This window comes from Prosopis cineraria, unplaced genomic scaffold, assembly GCF_029017545.1.
Source record: "Prosopis cineraria cultivar Desert tree isolate PC_DT_omini unplaced genomic scaffold, ASM2901754v1 PC3, whole genome shotgun sequence".
Classification (NCBI taxonomy): domain Eukaryota; kingdom Viridiplantae; phylum Streptophyta; class Magnoliopsida; order Fabales; family Fabaceae; genus Prosopis; species Prosopis cineraria.
In genome coordinates, this window is record NW_026555334.1 from 5,387,060 (window position 1) to 5,404,738 (window position 17,679).

General features: G+C 30.9%; 1 protein-coding gene across 4 annotated transcripts; it reads left to right on the top strand.

Moving 5' to 3' along the window:
• Window positions 1–6,280: 6,280 nt before the first annotated feature.
• LOC129306418 (uncharacterized) lies at window positions 6,281–16,768 on the top strand. Of its 4 annotated transcripts, none has more exons than XM_054947026.1 (20): window positions 6,290–6,551; window positions 7,013–7,077; window positions 8,029–8,133; window positions 8,657–8,713; window positions 8,828–8,898; window positions 9,380–9,479; window positions 9,787–9,857; window positions 10,014–10,114; window positions 10,210–10,310; window positions 10,399–10,452; window positions 10,615–10,670; window positions 10,791–10,829; window positions 10,927–11,071; window positions 11,476–11,657; window positions 11,732–11,799; window positions 12,016–12,088; window positions 12,161–12,222; window positions 12,360–13,287; window positions 13,807–14,097; window positions 16,361–16,768. In XM_054947026.1, the coding sequence occupies exons 2-20, from the start codon at window positions 7,018–7,020 to the stop codon at window positions 16,635–16,637; spliced, it is 2,841 nt and encodes a 946-aa protein (XP_054803001.1). In that variant the 5' UTR covers window positions 6,290–6,551; window positions 7,013–7,017; the 3' UTR covers window positions 16,638–16,768. The 4 variants fall into 4 exon arrangements, with proteins under 4 accessions (XP_054803003.1, XP_054803001.1, XP_054803002.1 ...); XM_054947027.1 differs by having other exon boundaries at window positions 7,018–7,077; XM_054947028.1 differs by lacking the exon at window positions 16,361–16,768 and having other exon boundaries at window positions 6,281–6,551; window positions 13,807–14,101.
• The last annotated feature ends 911 nt before the right edge of the window (window positions 16,769–17,679 follow it).

The following is a 17,679-nucleotide window of genomic DNA, read 5'->3' on the forward strand; positions in this document are numbered from 1 at the left end:
TCCCTCAATTATGATTCGTTGTGACTTAGTTTCTCAATTATGACTCGCTTATGACTCAATCCCTCAACTTTTGACTCACTTATAATTCAGTCTCTCAACTTTTGTTAATTTTATTTTTTCATGTTAATTTAGATCTCACATTATAGAGCAAGAGAAAGTTATTTTAAAATAATATATGAGCATTTCTTTTATCCCTCTTATTTGATAAGGATATTTTTTAAAAAATTTGACAAATAAGGATCGAATTATAAATGGATCAAAAGTTAAGAAATTGAGTCACAACGAGTCATAGTTGAGGGACTGAGTTATAAGTAAATTAAACGCTGAAAGATTAAAAGATTAATTTTTTCTATTTTTAATTAAGATTAACTGAGAAGAAATGCTAATATTTTGGATCACAAAGAGTATGCTTGCATTTAGTGCTCAAGAATGTCTTGAATAAGATTGCCTTCATTAGAAGGAATATTTGTGAGAAATCCCAAAAAAAAAAAAAAAACAAGAAGAAGAAGGGTAATGTGTTGCTGTCCTTGTATATGTGGTAATAATAATTAGTTTATTATTTCATCGACTATCAATCCTATAATTCTTCTTATTAACTAATATATTGCTTAAACGTGTCGCTAATAAAGTATAAAACGCCAGAAAAAATAAACCTTTATAAATTTTATTTTTCAGAGGGATAATTTTCTAAAGTTTTATGCAATACGTAGTTGACTTTAAACTTCAAACCATGTTTATTCTCTAACGTGTAATGTTTATAATTGAAAATTTTAAAAATTAAGCAATTCAATTCGAAGTTTCGAACCCATGAGACGTGCACGGATGTTCAACTTTACTAATCTGATTCAAATATAATAATAGCTGTACTATTTATTTTATTTTATTTTAAAACATAGGCCAATTCAACAATTGGGTATGAAACAAGTTATGGATCCAATTATTAGAGAATGTCATCATATTCATCATCTGATAAAAAATTGTAACAGTTAGGGATGTATCCAAAATCCTTGAACCCTAAGTTTTTAATTTAATGTGTGTGTATTAATATTCCCTACATTTAATATTATAAGACCTTTTTTAAAAAAATATAAAACATTTGGATCTCTAAATACATAATTGATGAGAGTTTTAAAAAATATCCTTAATTAGGAGATGTAATTTAATTAATAATATTTTTTAATTGAGACATTCCATTAAATAAGAATAAAAAAGAAAAGGTTATATAATTTTAAAAATAATTAATAAGTGTAATTTAATTAAAAATATGAGAAGAAAATGTACTATTTTATGGGAGACAGAGAGAGGATGTGATCATTATCAACATTAGGCCTTGGTGTATTTTCGTGCGTCACACATAAAAGGAAGAGTTATCCTCATTCAACACATAATTTGTAATCAGCGTAATCTATTACTCCTTCCGGTACTAATAAATATAAATCAAAATTAACTAACTTCATGATTATTAAGAAATATTAATTATTATTTTAAAATTTGTAAAAAAATTGTTTGACTTTCCAATTTCACTGTTTATTAAAATTAATAATTAATAATTATAGAAAAGTATATCTAGAAAGGAGGGGGGATATTGGAAAAGAATTAATTATTACACCTTTGCCTTATATTGAAGACCAAATAAGCATGCATTTTGGAACAAAAATTATATAAAAGAATAAAAAATTATATAAAATACATTTTATTTTTCGTTTATATTTTTGTCACCAAAACTTGGTTTACTTTTATTTATTTCACAAGAAAATTCTCGGAAATTACTACAGGAAAACACCCAAGGAAAAGTATGCAGAATTGTTTCCAAGAAAGCGGGGGTTGGTGAGAGTTGAAATTTGAAACTCTGGAAGAAAATTTAAAGGAAAAATGACAATTAAGGACCAATGAAAATAAGGAATAACAATTGAGATGTTGAATTATTCCAAATCATTGACCAAGGTGTTATTTAATGACCCAACTCATAAAACCAGTACTAAGTGTAATGTTCTATTCCGATGGAGAGAAAACTTAATAAAAAATAAAGAAAAAAAATAACTTTTATCTTATTTAGATGAGAAGACTTGAAAAGAAAATTAAAAATAAAAAAACGGGTCAGGCAAAATTCGAATGAAGAAGATCGTAAAAAATTCACCAATGCGCACTTGAATTGCAGACTTGGGAGCTGGGGCACAATTTAGTAATTACTTACTATGGGGGGTATTTTAGTTAAAAGGAAAAAATAACTATAGAAAAGGGCCATGGTGCTTAAATTCAATTTCAGGATTTGGTGATCCTGCATAATTATTACTTATTTTCTCATGTCTTTAATTGTAATTTCTCCTGAATTCAAAAGGCACGCGTTAAAAAGAGGAAAAATGTATTGTCAACTAGTGTGGGCATTGCAAAAAACAACAGGGGGCTCTATGTATTCACACAGAATTAAATTTTTTAAAAAACTTTACTGATATTTTATTTTATTTTTTAAGATTATGAGTATCATCTCACAACAGTGAAGATTGATATAGGAGTTCAACCTTCAATTACTTGTTTAAAGAAGGAGATTCAATTGCCAACTCATGCTAATGTGAGTTCGGTGATATATTATTTTTTGTTACATAACAATAACATTGTTCAAAATATATATAATATAAGGAGAATTTCATGTTAGGATCATTCTTAATTAAAAATTAAGATCAAATAAATATGAAAATACATGTCAGGATGTTAAGATTGGGATGAAAATAATTTTGTAAAACAAATAACTAAAGGGCCCTCGACAGAAATGAAAAAAGAGAATATGAATTACTATTTAACATAACTTCTTAATTGCATAAAATGAGTTGTTAAATCATTTACATTATTTGCTAAATTCATAATTATTAAACTATGCATTTTTATAATTACAAAACCAAAGATCAATATTATAATTACTAAGTAATAAAACTTTCAAAAGCATAAAGAATAAGAGAAGACTTAGATTTAATTGATATATTTATTTATTTTTTATATATTAATGTGAAAACTATTGGAGGCAAAATCACATTTTAAATTGTAAGAAAGCATCATATTAAAACTTATCATGAGCTAATAAGTCCTAAAACTTCATTGTCAAACAGTTGAATTGCATTTGTATTTAACAGTCTAGTTCACGCTTGTTTTGGATAGAGCACATTTGTGACAGTCCCTCATGCTTTAATGTAATTCACGCTTGTCACTTAGTGATTTACGCTTGAATGAATTTATATACTTAATTTCTTTTAAACTTGACTTAGAAAGCCTTAAGCCTAAACAAAACACTTTAAATTTATTTCAGTAATGATTCAAGCGCGTTTCACATTCCAAATAACACATTTCCAATACATTGTGAGGGACTAAATTGCAACGAGTTATAATTAAGGGATTGAGTTACAAGTAAGTTAAAAGTTAAATGATTAAAATATTAATTTTTTTCTTAATTTTCTACTTAAACTAAAACAGAAAAAGTATAATTTAATAAAAAATTTACATTTTTATTATTTTATTCAAAATGCAAAATTATTAGTTATTAATTTTCTTACATTATTTGTTAATTTACCATTATAAGTTATAAATTACATAACTTGACCTGTCAATAATCATACAATGTTTACATATTAGCTATTCAATTACAAATAACAACATTAGTTGTTAATTTGCTAACTTTACTTGTTAATTTACTAATATTAATTATAGATTATAAAATTTGTTAATAATTTATAATTAATGTTAGTAAATTAATAAGTAAAGTTAGCAAATTAACAATTGATGTTGTTGCTTGTCTAACAAAGTAATATAATTTATAACTCATATTGATAAATTAATAAGTAAAATAAAAAAATTAATAACTAGTAATGCTTTATCTCAGACAAAATTAACGAATGAACAAGTGCTTTGATTTTTTATTATTAAAATTATTTTTACTTCAATCCTCCTAGACCAAACTAAAATTTCAATTTTTTTAGTCAAAATTGCCACATATTCTAATTCCAAATAAAGTTATAATTAATCTCAATAAATGACAAATTAGGGGCTTGTTTGATTTTTGTTCTCATTTTTATTTTTAAAAACTATTTTGTAATACAATTTTTTAAATTATTTTTTTAAAAAATGAAATAAAAATTCATTTGGTTATATAAATTTAAAACTAATTTTAAAATTAAAAAATAAATTAATAATAATGGTTATAGACAGTTAATGATAATGATTAATAATAAAAATTGGTTAAGATAACTAGTCAAATTTAGTGTATTTTAAAAACAAGAAAAATAAAATAAAAACAACTTAAAATTTTTTCTATTTTATGAAAACAGTTAAATAAAACACTCTTATCAAACAAAATTTTAATTTTTTTTATTTTTAAAAATAACAAACAGTTTTCAGAGATTGAAAACAAACAATCCCTAAATGATGACAAGTTGTACTTTTTAGTGAAGTGCTCTATATATTTCCAACTTAAAATTTTAAGTTAACCATGGTATTTTTTTGTAGATCTATATAATAGGTTATTTTTTTATCTATAGAAAAAATATTCATTAATTTTTATAGTCTTATTAGACTTCATTTTTAGTTCCTTTAGTTTTTTTTTTCAATGTTTTCATAACATTGAAACTATAAAGATTTGAGTGACAAACATTTCTTAATCTTATTAAAATTATTAAAATTAAAAATACTAAAAAAAACTATAAAAACTAAACACAAACTTGAAGAGCTCCTAAGACTAAATTTGTATGATTAAATGTAGATGATTCTGTGAGTAACAATAGTCAAAGCAATTGTGGAGGAGTTTTGCATGACTGTAAAGCAAAGTTGATATGAGGATTTAGTTGTAGACTCTCTACAATCCCCATCACTATGGATGAGTTATTAGGTCTTATTTATAGGCTTAACTTTTGTTGGTCCAAAGGCTGTAGAAAGATAGAGGTTTTCATGGATAGCATTAGATTAATCTTCTTACTCATGAAAGTGACATTGTTCATCCATTTCATGATATCATCGAGGAAGCTCATTCTTTTTTTGTCTCCATCAAAATTGGTTCATTTTTGTTAATTTTATATTTCGGGAGTCAAATCTTTTGACTAACCTCTTAGTTAAATGGTCCCTTAAATCTAATAGAGTCTTTTGTCTCTTTGATCAAAAGCCATCTTTTATAACATAGATGGAGTTTGATGAAAAAAAAATTGTTTAAGCTTTTGTTTTGTTTGTAGCTGGTTGTAATTAGTGTTCAGACTTTATTTAGAAAAAAATTATAAAAAATCGATGATAGATGGAAAAATAAATAAATAAATTATTATGTTTTTATATTTTTTTAATTTCAAATTAAGCCTCTATGATTTATTTTATTTTAATTAATTTCTTATAATTTGATGACTGTTAGATTTATTAATTTGTGGAAGTTAAAATTCTTGAATTTTTTCTTTCGAAAATGAAATTTAGAACTTTATTATTTTTATTAGAATATTATATAATTTTATAATTAATTATAGAAAAAATTGATCTTTTAGTCCTCCAACTTTTAATTCACTTGTAACTCAATCTTTCAATTATAACTCGCTTATAACTCAATTCTTCAACTTTTGAACCATTTATAAATTAGTCCCTGAAATTTTTTTAATTTTTTTTTCATATTAGCGTATATCTCATATCAATGAGCAAGAGGAAGATATTTTAGAATGATATATGAGCATTTTTTATCCCTCTTATTTGATAAGAAATTTTTTAAAAAAAGTTAAAAAATTAAGACCAAAAGTATAGGTGAATCAAAATTGAAAAATTGAGTCGCAGTGAATTATAGTTAAGAGATTGAGTCGTAATGAGTTATAATTGAGAGATTGAGTTACAAGTGAGTTAAAAATTGAATGATTAAAAGATTAATTTTTTCTTAATTATATAAATTCTGAGTTATAACTCAGAATCTATATAATTAAATTATGTCTTCTAAGTAATATATATATATATATATATATAACTTTTAATAAAAAATTACTAAAAGTATAAATATTTTATTAAATGAATTTTTTTTCTAAAAGCACTTAATCAAATTTTGAAAAACTTCAATTTTTTTAAGAAATTTAATTATTTATTAATAATTTTAATTTTCAGAAATTAATATATATCAAATTATAAGATATGATTAAAATAAAAGAAATTATAAGAATATAATTTAAAATTTAACAAAATCGTCGCCGTTAGGTAGGCGCGACTCTATCAATGTCAAAAGAAGCAATGTCTTTCTTACAGTGAACGTTGAAAAAGCTTTCACGTTTATTGGCTATTGGCCACACACACACACATACACACATTGTATCATTTGTAATTAGATTAAATTGCTTATGGCTAATTTATTTCGAAGATTATCATGCCGTCGATTGTTGGATGTTTTGGACTTCAAGGAATTATTTGAACAAGTAACAGTCTAATCCATCGAGATTTGACTTTTCGTGTATTTTCACCATAAAAGTGTCGGATCAGTGCAGGAAGACTTGCCATTGCCGCTGCTTGCTTTGCTGGGCTGCGTTCTTCTGCAACCGTTGGTCCGCAAGCATTCTGAGGTTTGACCCTTTCCTTTCTTCATCTGTGAATCATGCTTATGCTTCTTACTCTGTATCATTGAATCATCAGAAAACTTGGGGTGGTGCTCGTGTTTATGTTTCCATGTCGTTTTCGTGGTTGCTGTTCGCTTTAATTGTAATGCTGCTAAATGCATGGGCTTTGTTCATTCGTTTCTTTTTTATCATACCAACCATAGATGTATATACGTGTTCCGCGATTTCTTAGTATTTACTGGGCGATTGAAGTAAGGGCACCTATGATTAGGATTAGTGATAGAGTACTCATGTTTTCAGCGACGACAATTTGTTTGTTGATTAATGGGTCTATTTAGTTTCCTGGTTTCACTAGATGATTTTGCAGCTGTTATGCAATGATGTCAGACTTCAATATATATATATATATATATTTAATAAAAGTATCATACTTCAATGTTCCATCGTTAACTCTTTGCTTGGCATAGGGAAGATGGTTGAAGATGATTTTGTGGAAGAATATCAGGAAGTTTACGAGTCTTCAAACATCAAGGTAGAGTGTATGCTTCAGAAAACATGTAGTTAGTAAGCAATTTATTTGCCCAAAAGAAAAGTAAAACCTAAGGTTTAGTTGGTACTTCTTTCATACGACGGTCATAGTCCTGATGCTTTTTTTTTTTTTTAATTTTTTTTGTATTTGAGCAATACAAAGTATTGCCTAAAGAACTTTACCTGAGTCTTCTTCTTTGTAACATTTTAGAAAGTTTGACTCTTTTCATGATACAACAATGGAACTTGTGCTTGTTATATATCTACCTTTTATGGCGTGCATAAACTTTTGTATTACTTTTTTAGATCAAATAGACTCAGGAAATGTTTGAGGCCATCCTCTTAAGCGACACTCAGGATTTTGAAATTGAAGAGATAATCATGACTGCTACAATATATGTCTGCTAATGTGTTAATTAGATGTAGTTTCCTGGTAATCAATCAGCAAAATCTATGAATAATTTTCTCTTCAGCCAATGGTACGTATAATTCTCCTATCCAACCTTCTGAGAGTAATGAGCAAGTATTGCTTTTAAACGTGGGAGATTAATTCTTCATTTTAAAACCTTTTTTGCATTTAAATTGACGATTATCCTTTCTGAAAGCTTTTAATAATTTTTTAATGAAGTGACTTTACAGCCAATAAACCTGCGAGGAGGGGTGATTAACATAATTAAAAAGTGTATAGCATTGTTACTTTTGAAATTAGGCATTAATAGGAAGACGTGTTATTTTTGTAGTCAACAATTCCAAGTATGAAGTCGAAACTAGTAATTCTGGCAATTTTTAACATGTTTATAATCTAGTTGATTCTGTTGGATAAGTTAAATTTGAAAAATCGCTTTTGCCAGTTCTTCCAAAGATTCAGCTAAAGACTGCACAACTTTCCCTATGTTTGATGACTTGAGCGCTAACAAAGATTCTTTTCTAAACATCTTTTGTATGTTAAATTAAGGTTGAACCGTGGAAGCCGGCAGCACTTACCTGGCAGCGGAAATTAAACTCTGAAGGAAATTTTCCACTGGAGTTCACCTTAACTTTAAAGGAGACACTTCATATGGTAAGTTTATGAGTGAGATAATGTTATTATCACCCTTTTATCTTTTTCTTCTTTCCTTTCCTTTTTTTAAAATATCTTAGAAGTCCCCTTTAAGTCTATTTTTGCCTTTGTGGTCAGAGTTCAGTCTGTAACTGTTTGTATAATGAACGAATCCCACTTGGTCATCTCATCTAGAAAACAGAAAACTTTAGGCATGGACTTAAAAGCCAGCAAGCTTAACTTGTCAGGAATAATAACTGGAACATATGCTGGCATTCTCTATTCTACAGCATCCTCACAAAGTGTCCAGATAGGTTGTCATCTTCAGGGCAAAACCTTAAAAAATCCTAAATCTCTATCTTTATTTCTTTGGATATATATTAGCATGAAATATTTTGCTGCTTTGTTATATAATCTGCATTGTTATAGAAACATAATCCTAACCTTGAATTTGTCAACGGATAGGTATAGTATATTTTAATTATTAGAAACATTTGTGGATTTGTAAACACAAAAATCATTAGATCATTATTTGATTTGTCAGCTTCCTATTGGTTATCGGATATGGCGCCATGTTCAAGAAGAAGCTGCTAGAGGAAGAGTAAATCTGCCTTTACCAAGGAATTTCCTTCTTACATTAATTCTTGGTAGTGAACTTTCCATCTGAATACCTTTCTTTAACCCTTTCCCTTTTGTGTCTCTATCATTCTTACAGGGAGTGCTTATTGATCCTTTTGCCAAACGTCATGTAACATCTCATCACGGTGTTCCATTAGGTGGTATTGGGTAGGTTTTGACTTTTTTGTGAGTTATAATTAATTTGTTTTGTTGCTTAAGCCAAGAGATAAACATAAGATCTTACTTAATCAACCAGTCCTATGATATATGAGCATTCACTGGTATTTTTAGCCCTCTAGGTTATGAATTTAGATTATGCATTCTTTTATGTGTCATTAAAACAAGAAGTATGCCTATTGTTCCTAGAAAATGATTTTTAATTTGTAAACTATTGGGATGCTTGTGTGCTGTATTTAAGTAAAGAATACTGATAGGGGAAGTATTTGTTCATACTTAGTCATAACCAATCTTATAATCACATGCTTTAAGTCAGATGTAAACCAAGTCATGAAAATCATTCAGGGTTCTAATTTAGTCATTAGAACCATCAATATTATTTTCTTGATTTGAATCTGTCCCAGATGATCATTTAATCATTTTTCTACTTGATGTTATATGCAACTTTTATCGTTGACAAACTGGTCTGCAGTGGAGGAAGCATTGGAAGGAGTTACAGGGGTGAATTTCAGCGTTTGCAGCTGTTCCCCAGAATATGTGAAGAGAAGCCAATTTTAGCTAATCAATTTTCTGTAAGTTTCATCAGCCCATCTTGTGCAAATGCTCTATCTTTATGAATTTTGAATTCTAAATCTGGAATGCCTGACAAATTTCCAGCATTTCTGTGATAAGTGTGTTATGTTTATGAAATACAGTTCCCTCTTTTTTTTTCCCCCCTTATATGTTGAAGTCTGATTCCAGGATTAATCTTGTGTGGAGTTCGAGCATGTTAACAACAGTTTATTTGATAAGAAATAGACATTCATGATGAACATGTTCCAGTACTTCCTACTGTTAATTATATGCCATCTTTTGACATGATTGAGATTATTATGTCAGGTTTTTGTCTCGCGTTCAAATGGTGAAAAATACTCAAGTGTACTATATCCAGGAAAGCCAGATAGTTTGAAGTAAGCCTTTGCCATGTCCCTTTTGATCTTGTAATTTATATTTCTTGGTAACCACATTACTTTAATGAGTTGGATCTTTTATGAATGCCTTGAATTTTATTTAAAGAGAGACATAACCAATGGGACCAATTTACTAAATTTTATGTTCCTAAGCAGAGAAAGTCCAGTTTCAGGAATTGGATTGTGGGACTGGAATCTGAATGGACAAAATTCTACATATCATGCGTTGTATCCAAGGGCCTGGACAGTATATGAGGGTAAGCTAGAAAACATAGTATGCTTCCAAGTCTATCACGTTATTTTCATGAATAATAATGAGTCTGACACTGATCATTCGCACTTTCAAATGCAGAACCAGACCCCTTGTTAAGAATAGTTTGTCGTCAGATTTCACCTGTCATACCTCACAATTATAAGGAGAGTAGCTATCCTGTATCAGTTTTTACTTTCACGGTTAGCTATTATCTCCTTAAAATCTTCTTTTGCATGGAATATGATACATTCAGATTTAATAATGAGCAGTTGATTTTGTTCAATTCAGCTGAATAATTTTGGCAAAACATCAGCAGATGTCACCCTGCTTTTCACATGGGCTGTAAGTTATGCTTTTTGTCTGCTGTTACAGTTAGTTGCAGTCACTTTTCAATAGTTTATTCTTGTCCCGAGGCACTGAGTGCAAACAATAAGGTTATTTAAAGAACAAAATGAATGTAAGGGAAAACGCTTCATATCATTTGTTGTTTCTGTGTTCATTCAGAATTCTGTTGGAGGACTTTCTGAATCTACAGGTTATCACACAAATACGAAAATGATGTGAGAAAATTTTCACTAGGTCTACCTATTTTTTATGAAGATACTTCCATTTCATTCCTTATTTTTTTTCATTGCTTACCTATTGTTTATTCTAACATGCAAGATATTCTATTCTGCTAGGATGAATGATGGGGTGCATGGGGTGCTTCTTCATCACATGTAAGTTTAAGTTGTTACTCTTTTTTTAAGTGAAGGAAGAAAAGAAAAACAAATCTGGAATTTGTCATGCATTTAATTTATACGGTCTAAATTGTAGGACTGCAAACGGGCAGCCTCCAGTCACATTTGCAATTGCAGCAGAAGAAACTGAACATGTTCATGTCTCAGAATGTCCTGTTTTTGTCATATCTGGTGCTTATGATGGGATCTCAGCTAACGATATGTGGCAAGAAATTAAAAAGGTGAAGGACATACTGTGCAATGTACCATTGGAAAATCTTGGTTATTTCACTAGTCATTTAAACCTGCTATCTTCTTGCAGATAAAATAATTTTCATCACTTTTGGTGATTACATTCATTTCTTAATTTTTTTTTTCCCATGAGCAACTTTATTTTGTCACTTTTTTGGAATTTGTTAACATGGAATCAAGTATCATACTATTAACAGGAAATCTCCTGATTTTTCAGCTACGGCTAATGACTCCCTCAAAAAATTCTGTAGGCTCTGTGATAGTTATGATTTTCTTCTAGAATTTACGTGTCATGTGTGCATGTGTCAGAGAGGGCAGTTAGCATGTAAGCATTTATATTTTTGTTTCAGAATATTTCCAAATGACTGAATTGGGGTGCTTTTTATTCTTTTAGCAAGGGTCCTTTGATCGTCTGAGTTTTCCTGAAGCACCTGTACCTACAGAATCAGGATCATCTATCGGAGCAGCAATTGCAGCTACTTTAAAAATTCCACCAGATGCACAACGCACTGTCACATTTTCATTGGCATGGAACTGCCCTGAAGTGAAGTTTCCTAGTGGAAGGACTTATTACAGGTTGGTCATAGAACGGTTGCTAGGAAGAATTTTAATGTGAAAAATTGTGCACAACTGATGAGGTTTTTTAACAGGCGTTACACTAAATTCTATGGTACTAATAGAGATTTTGCAGCAGATATTGCACATGATGCCATTCTTGGTACATTTATTTGCCGAACTACTTTGAATTGCTTTTCTAATATCTGGGTTTATACGTGTATACATATGGATTTAAAGTGTGATGTAGTAATATGAATAGAGTTTTGCTTGACGTTAAATTTAGATGTATTTCCCAATTAACATTCAGAAATACCTTATTTGTAAGTGTAGTTCCTTGTTAAGTTTCTTCAACCTTTTTATTGAATTGATGCCACAGGGCATAGCCAATGGGAGGCCCAGATAGAAGCATGGCAAAGACCAATTCTTGAGGACAAGAGGTTTCCTGAATGGTAAGCCTGCATGCATCATTCAGCATCTGCACCTACAGGCAAACACTGAAGTTTTCAAAGAATTTTCTGCAGGTATCCAATCACCCTTTTTAACGAGTTGTACTACCTAAATTCTGGGGGGACAATTTGGACAGGTATTTGCAATCCATATGAAATGCTCCATTCATTCTGCCACCTAAGTAGCTGAAGTTATTTTTCCTTTATTATCTTGCAAGCGCTAGATATTTAATTATCATTGTCCCTAGTCTTCATAATTTCTTTTCTTTGGCAGATGGTTCACCTCCAGTGCATAGCCTGACCAGCTTAGGAGGGAGAAAATTTTCCCTGGACCGGAATAGATCAAATTCAGGGGAAAATAATCATATATCAAATCAAAATGATACTGCCATTAACATTCTTGAAAGTTTTAGTTCAGTAGCTGAGCAAATTCACACTTCTCATGCATCAAATTCTGCATTAGGAGTGAAGCTGCTCCAAGATGGGGAAGAAAACGTTGGTCAATTCCTTTATCTCGAAGGCATTGAATATCAGATGTGGAATACCTATGACGTTCACTTCTATTCATCTTTTGCACTAGTCATGCTCTTTCCTAAACTTGAACTCAGCATCCAAAGAGACTTTGCTGCAGCAGTAATGATGCATGATCCTGTAAAGATGAAACTTCTAGAAAATGGCGTGTGGGTTCCAAAAAAGGTTCTTGGTGCTGTTCCTCATGATATTGGAATCAATGATCCGTGGTTTGAAGTAAATGGCTATAATATCTATAACACAGATAGGTGGAAAGACCTGAATCCTAAATTTGTTCTCCAGATTTATAGGGATGTGGTTGCCACTGGTGATAAAAAGTTTGCACATGCTGTTTGGCCATCTGTTTATGTTGCAATGGCTTATATGGACCAATTTGACAAGGATGGTGATGGAATGATTGAGAATGAAGGCTTCCCTGATCAAACTTATGACACATGGTCTGTGTCTGGTGTAAGTGCATATAGTGGTGGACTATGGCTGGCTGCACTATTGGCAGCATCAGCCTTGGCACGTGAAATTGGTGACAAGGGTTCTGAAGATTATTTCTGGTTTAATTTTCAGAAAGCTAAAGTTGCATATGAAAAATTATGGAATGGCTCTTACTTCAATTATGACAGTAGCGGAGGATCTTCGAGTTCATCCATTCAAGCTGATCAATTAGCTGGACAATGGTCTGTATTTTGTCTTTCGGAAACTATATCCTCTTGCATGAGCCTCGCCTGCTTCAATAGCAATTTTAAAACTATTTTTTATTGTTGCCATGGTTGATTTTACCACTTGAACTCTTCTCTTGTCAATTTGAATTTGATTTTTTGGCCAACCAATTTAATTTGAGTTAGAATCCAAGTACGTGATCAAGCTGTTGTGTTTATGTATCTTTATAGTTTAAAGTATAAGTTTGTGTAACATAATGAAAAAGAAAAGGTGTTAAAAAATCGGATCATTGTGAGACATATTGAGGATTTGGCTCTGGTGAAGGTTTGATGGCATGGGAGAATTCACTTGTTAAATTTTACCTCGTCTCATACAAAAATGGACATTTAGCAGAAGAAACTGAAAGCATCTAACCAATGCTGATATAACAAGATTTGAGTGATTTGAGTTTTTGAACCCAGGGTTCATCCTCAGGTGTTGCGTATGTGGTTATTATTCCTTCACAGTATTTAAGATTATTCTTTGCTTTTTTGCAGGTATGCTAGAGCATGTGGTCTTCCACCAATTGTTGATTCAAACAAAGCTAGAAGTGCACTTCAAATGGTATATAATTATAATGTTATGAAAGTAAAGGATGGGAAACGGGGTGCTGTAAATGGGATGTTGCCTGATGGAAAAGTTGACATGTCATCGATGCAATCCAGAGAAATATGGTCAGGGGTCACATACGCTGTAGCTGCAGCAATGATCCAGGAAGATATGATTGATATGGCTTTTCAAACTGCAAGTGGAGTATATGAAACTGCATGGTCTGACCATGGACTTGGGTAAGCATATTTTTCTGTCATCCTAAAAGCATTTTTCTTGTTTTGATATGTGAAGAAGTGTAAATTTGAACCAAGACTTTCTGTTAACTATCTATATATCTAATGATGTACTAATTAGTACAAATAATGTTCCGTTGAAGGCTGTGCCTGAGCTACTGAGCTAGGTTGTGAAATTTGGTTTGCTTGAGTAGTTGGAAATTTCCTGCCATTTATTTTATTTTTCAAACAAATTTTCCTTCCATCTGTTGCCAAATTTAGGCTTTTGCTTTTATGTGCCTCCACTTCTTAAATCCCCCTCCACTTAAGGTGATAGCCATATGATCCCCCCTCCCCAATTTTCATTTCTTGTTTTCCAATATTAACTATTGAAAGACATTATCATTAAAGATAAAATGTTCCCAAAACACTAAGGTCCTGTTTGATTGCTAGAAAGGTATGAAATGGAATGAATTGAAAAAATAAAGGAACAAATAAGATTATCAAAATGTGGAGGGGATGGTTGAGCCATATTTATAATAGAAAAAGATAATTTAGTTCATGAATTGAGAGTCATGATTTATGAGGTTTTGGAGAGTGTGATGATTCCACATTTGTCGCATATAGTACTAATTTTTATCATGCTTGCCGTGAAGGGAAAGGGTGATTTAGTTCACTTTTATTTTGATTTTTCCAATTCATTCCATTCCTTATCTTTTCTAGCAACCAAACGGAATCTAAGTTCTCTAAATTTTTTTTGAAGAGCATACACTATTGAATTTGAAGAATCTTGGAATTTATTTTTGCTGACAATGTTAATTGCTAGCACCGTCAGTCATAGGAGATGCAGAAACTTGAGATTGAAACTTTGTAATTTGATATAATCATGAAGACAAACAATTATGATGATTGATCAAATCTTTTATAGTCTAGATAATTGTAGGCTTCTCAACAAATTATTACTTCAAAATGAAGCCCTGACACTGTTTCTCCTTTACTTGTTGGAATGTTGGATTCTGAACAAGTTAGAATTGTCTGAGCATGAACAGGGCATATGACAATCTCAATGACTTGTTATCTTAATATTTGGGCCTGAAATAAGTCCTTTCTTAAATTTTAGTGCTTAAGTTTGGTTTCAGAATTTCATTTCCTGTGTAATTATAGTTGACTCTTGTGATTTGGCCAATAATTCAAGTGTCCTCGTTATGATTCAATGTGCATAATTTAGCCCATTGTGATTTGTTATGTTACTACATTAATTTTCTATCCAAATTTTAACAGAAATAGATAAGTTTAATGTTCAAGTCTGTTCTACTTGTAGTGGTAAAATGTTATTGTCGGGGCTAATTAGATGGTTTCAATTTCTAAACGTCAACTTAATCATTATTTAGTATATTTAAATGACCAAGAAAAATTATGGGTATGATATGATTTAGGCGATAAAATTCTTCATTGATCAAATAATGACTTATTGTTTTCTCTTAAAATAAAACCAAACAAATCACTTGGTGGTTAAATGGGAATGGAACGAACCATAGAGGTGTTGAATGACACTTTAAACTACTGAGAAAAAGCTAGTTCTGGGTCAAACTACGTGGGATTCACCTGTTTTTATCCTTATTGCTATGAAGATGCTTGTTTCATGTAATTTTTTCATATCCCATGTAGGTCCTTCTGTATAGCTATTCTTTTCAAACTAGAGGTGTTGAATGATACCTTTTCAACTACCGAGAAAAAGCTAATTCCGGGTCAAACTACATGAGATCAACTGTCATTTACCGTTATTACTATGAAGATGTGTTCTGTTTCACGTAATTTTTTCATATCTCCCTGAGGTTCTTCTGTTTGATCAATTATAGCTGTAAACATATGCCTCGGTGGTTAATGACAAGCTTTAAACTACTGAGAAGAAGCTAATTTTTGGTCAAATTATTGGGTATTCAACTGTCATTTATCCTTATTACTACGAACATAGGTTCCATTTCGTAAGCCTTTTTTTTTTTTTTTCCAATATCTCGTTGAGGTCCTTCAGTTCTATCTTTTTGATCAGTTATAGCTATTCTTGTCAAACTTGTCACTTGGGGTTTAGTTTGCAATGAAATGGTAAAACATAGAGCCATTGAATGGCACACTTAAAACTACTGAGAAAAGGCTGATTTCGGGTCAAACTACATGGAATTCAACTGTCATTTACACTTAATTATTATGATTTGTTCTGTTTCATCCCCCCCCCCAAAAAAAAAAAACCCAATATCTGATTGAAGTCCTTCTGTTTGATCAATTGTAGATATTCTTTTCAAACTCCTGAAGCCTGGACCACTAAAGATGAGTACAGATCTCTGTGTTACATGCGCCCTTTAGCCATATGGGCAATGCAATGGGCATTGTCAAGAACAAAGCAAATGCACTATGATGGTAAATCTGATGAGAAAGAAAATGCATTGTCTAGATACCATGATGATGGTTTCTCAAGAGTTGCTCACCTCTTAAAGGTGAAAGAGGAGCCATCACCCAGGAGTCTGTTTCAGGTTATATTTGATTACACTTGCAAGAGGATGCTGTAAGCATGGCTCCAATCCATTTCATTGGCTTCTTTGTACCATGTATATTGATTGGGAATGATCCTGCCTTGTCTTGGTGGTAAAATGATCTTCATTTTGAGTAAATCTGATCTTTTATTAATTTGGATAGTTTAGATCTGTTCAGAATTTTTTTTTAATTTTTTGATGAATGAATAAATCATCCAAATTAATTAGGAGGTCAAACTTGTCTCAAAATGAGGCATTTTTTCTGTTACAAAAAAAAAAAGACATGTCTACATATTGTTTTTATATCATTATAACCTTATTGGGTCATTTTATTGAAGTTATCCCATTTGTTTGATGGCATGTACCACATTGCACATCATTGTGATAGTAATGCAATTATAAGCGTAATTGGTTCGGGTGTGAAAGATGGCTTTTTTCCTTCTTTGAGTTTGATTTATATATATAAATTAATAGTTAATGATAGTTCATTTATTTATGCTGCATAAAGAACACAAGAAAAGGAGTTTCCTTATTAAGCAGAATCAAAGGAGAAATTATTTTTCAAGACTAAAATATTCACTCAATTAAACCCCCCTTCCCCCAACACACAAGTCACTTTCTAAAGAATTTTGTGCTCCTAAATATAGTTTATAAATGACTTATAATAAGGACTTGAAAGAGTATATATTTTGAAGTATGGCTAAGTATTAAATTTTTTTATTGGAGACAATTTTATTTGAGGCATGATCAAGTATTAGATGTGGGCACTTTTTTAATGAGAATTCAAACTTTAATTTATCACATTATGAAAGATTAGTATCATGAGTCCCATATCGGGGAGTCTCATAAGTAATATAAGGTTCATAAGTTCAATGGGCTTTTTCATCCAATAAGCAAGTTTGTTGGGTAGTGGTTCCATTTTCCTTTAGATTTATGGTCTTGGAAAAGGCCTTCCATAGTCACAAAAAGGGTTTGGTGGTTCCATTCTCCTTTAGGTTCCATTCTAATCAGTCGCAATCGAGTGAAGTGCCATAGAGCGAGAGCCATTAAAATTATAGGTTTGGGAGATATTTTACTA

Coding starts and splice junctions, on each gene's coding strand:
- LOC129306418 (XM_054947026.1), top strand. CDS start 7,018: ATGGTTGAAGATGATTTTGTGGAAGAATATCAGGAAGTTTACGAGTCT. Junction 10,115..10,209: donor GGCCTGGACAGTATATGAGG/GTAAGCTAGAAA, acceptor TTTCAAATGCAG/AACCAGACCCCTTGTTAAGA. Junction 11,658..11,731: donor AGTGGAAGGACTTATTACAG/GTTGGTCATAGA, acceptor GTTTTTTAACAG/GCGTTACACTAAATTCTATG.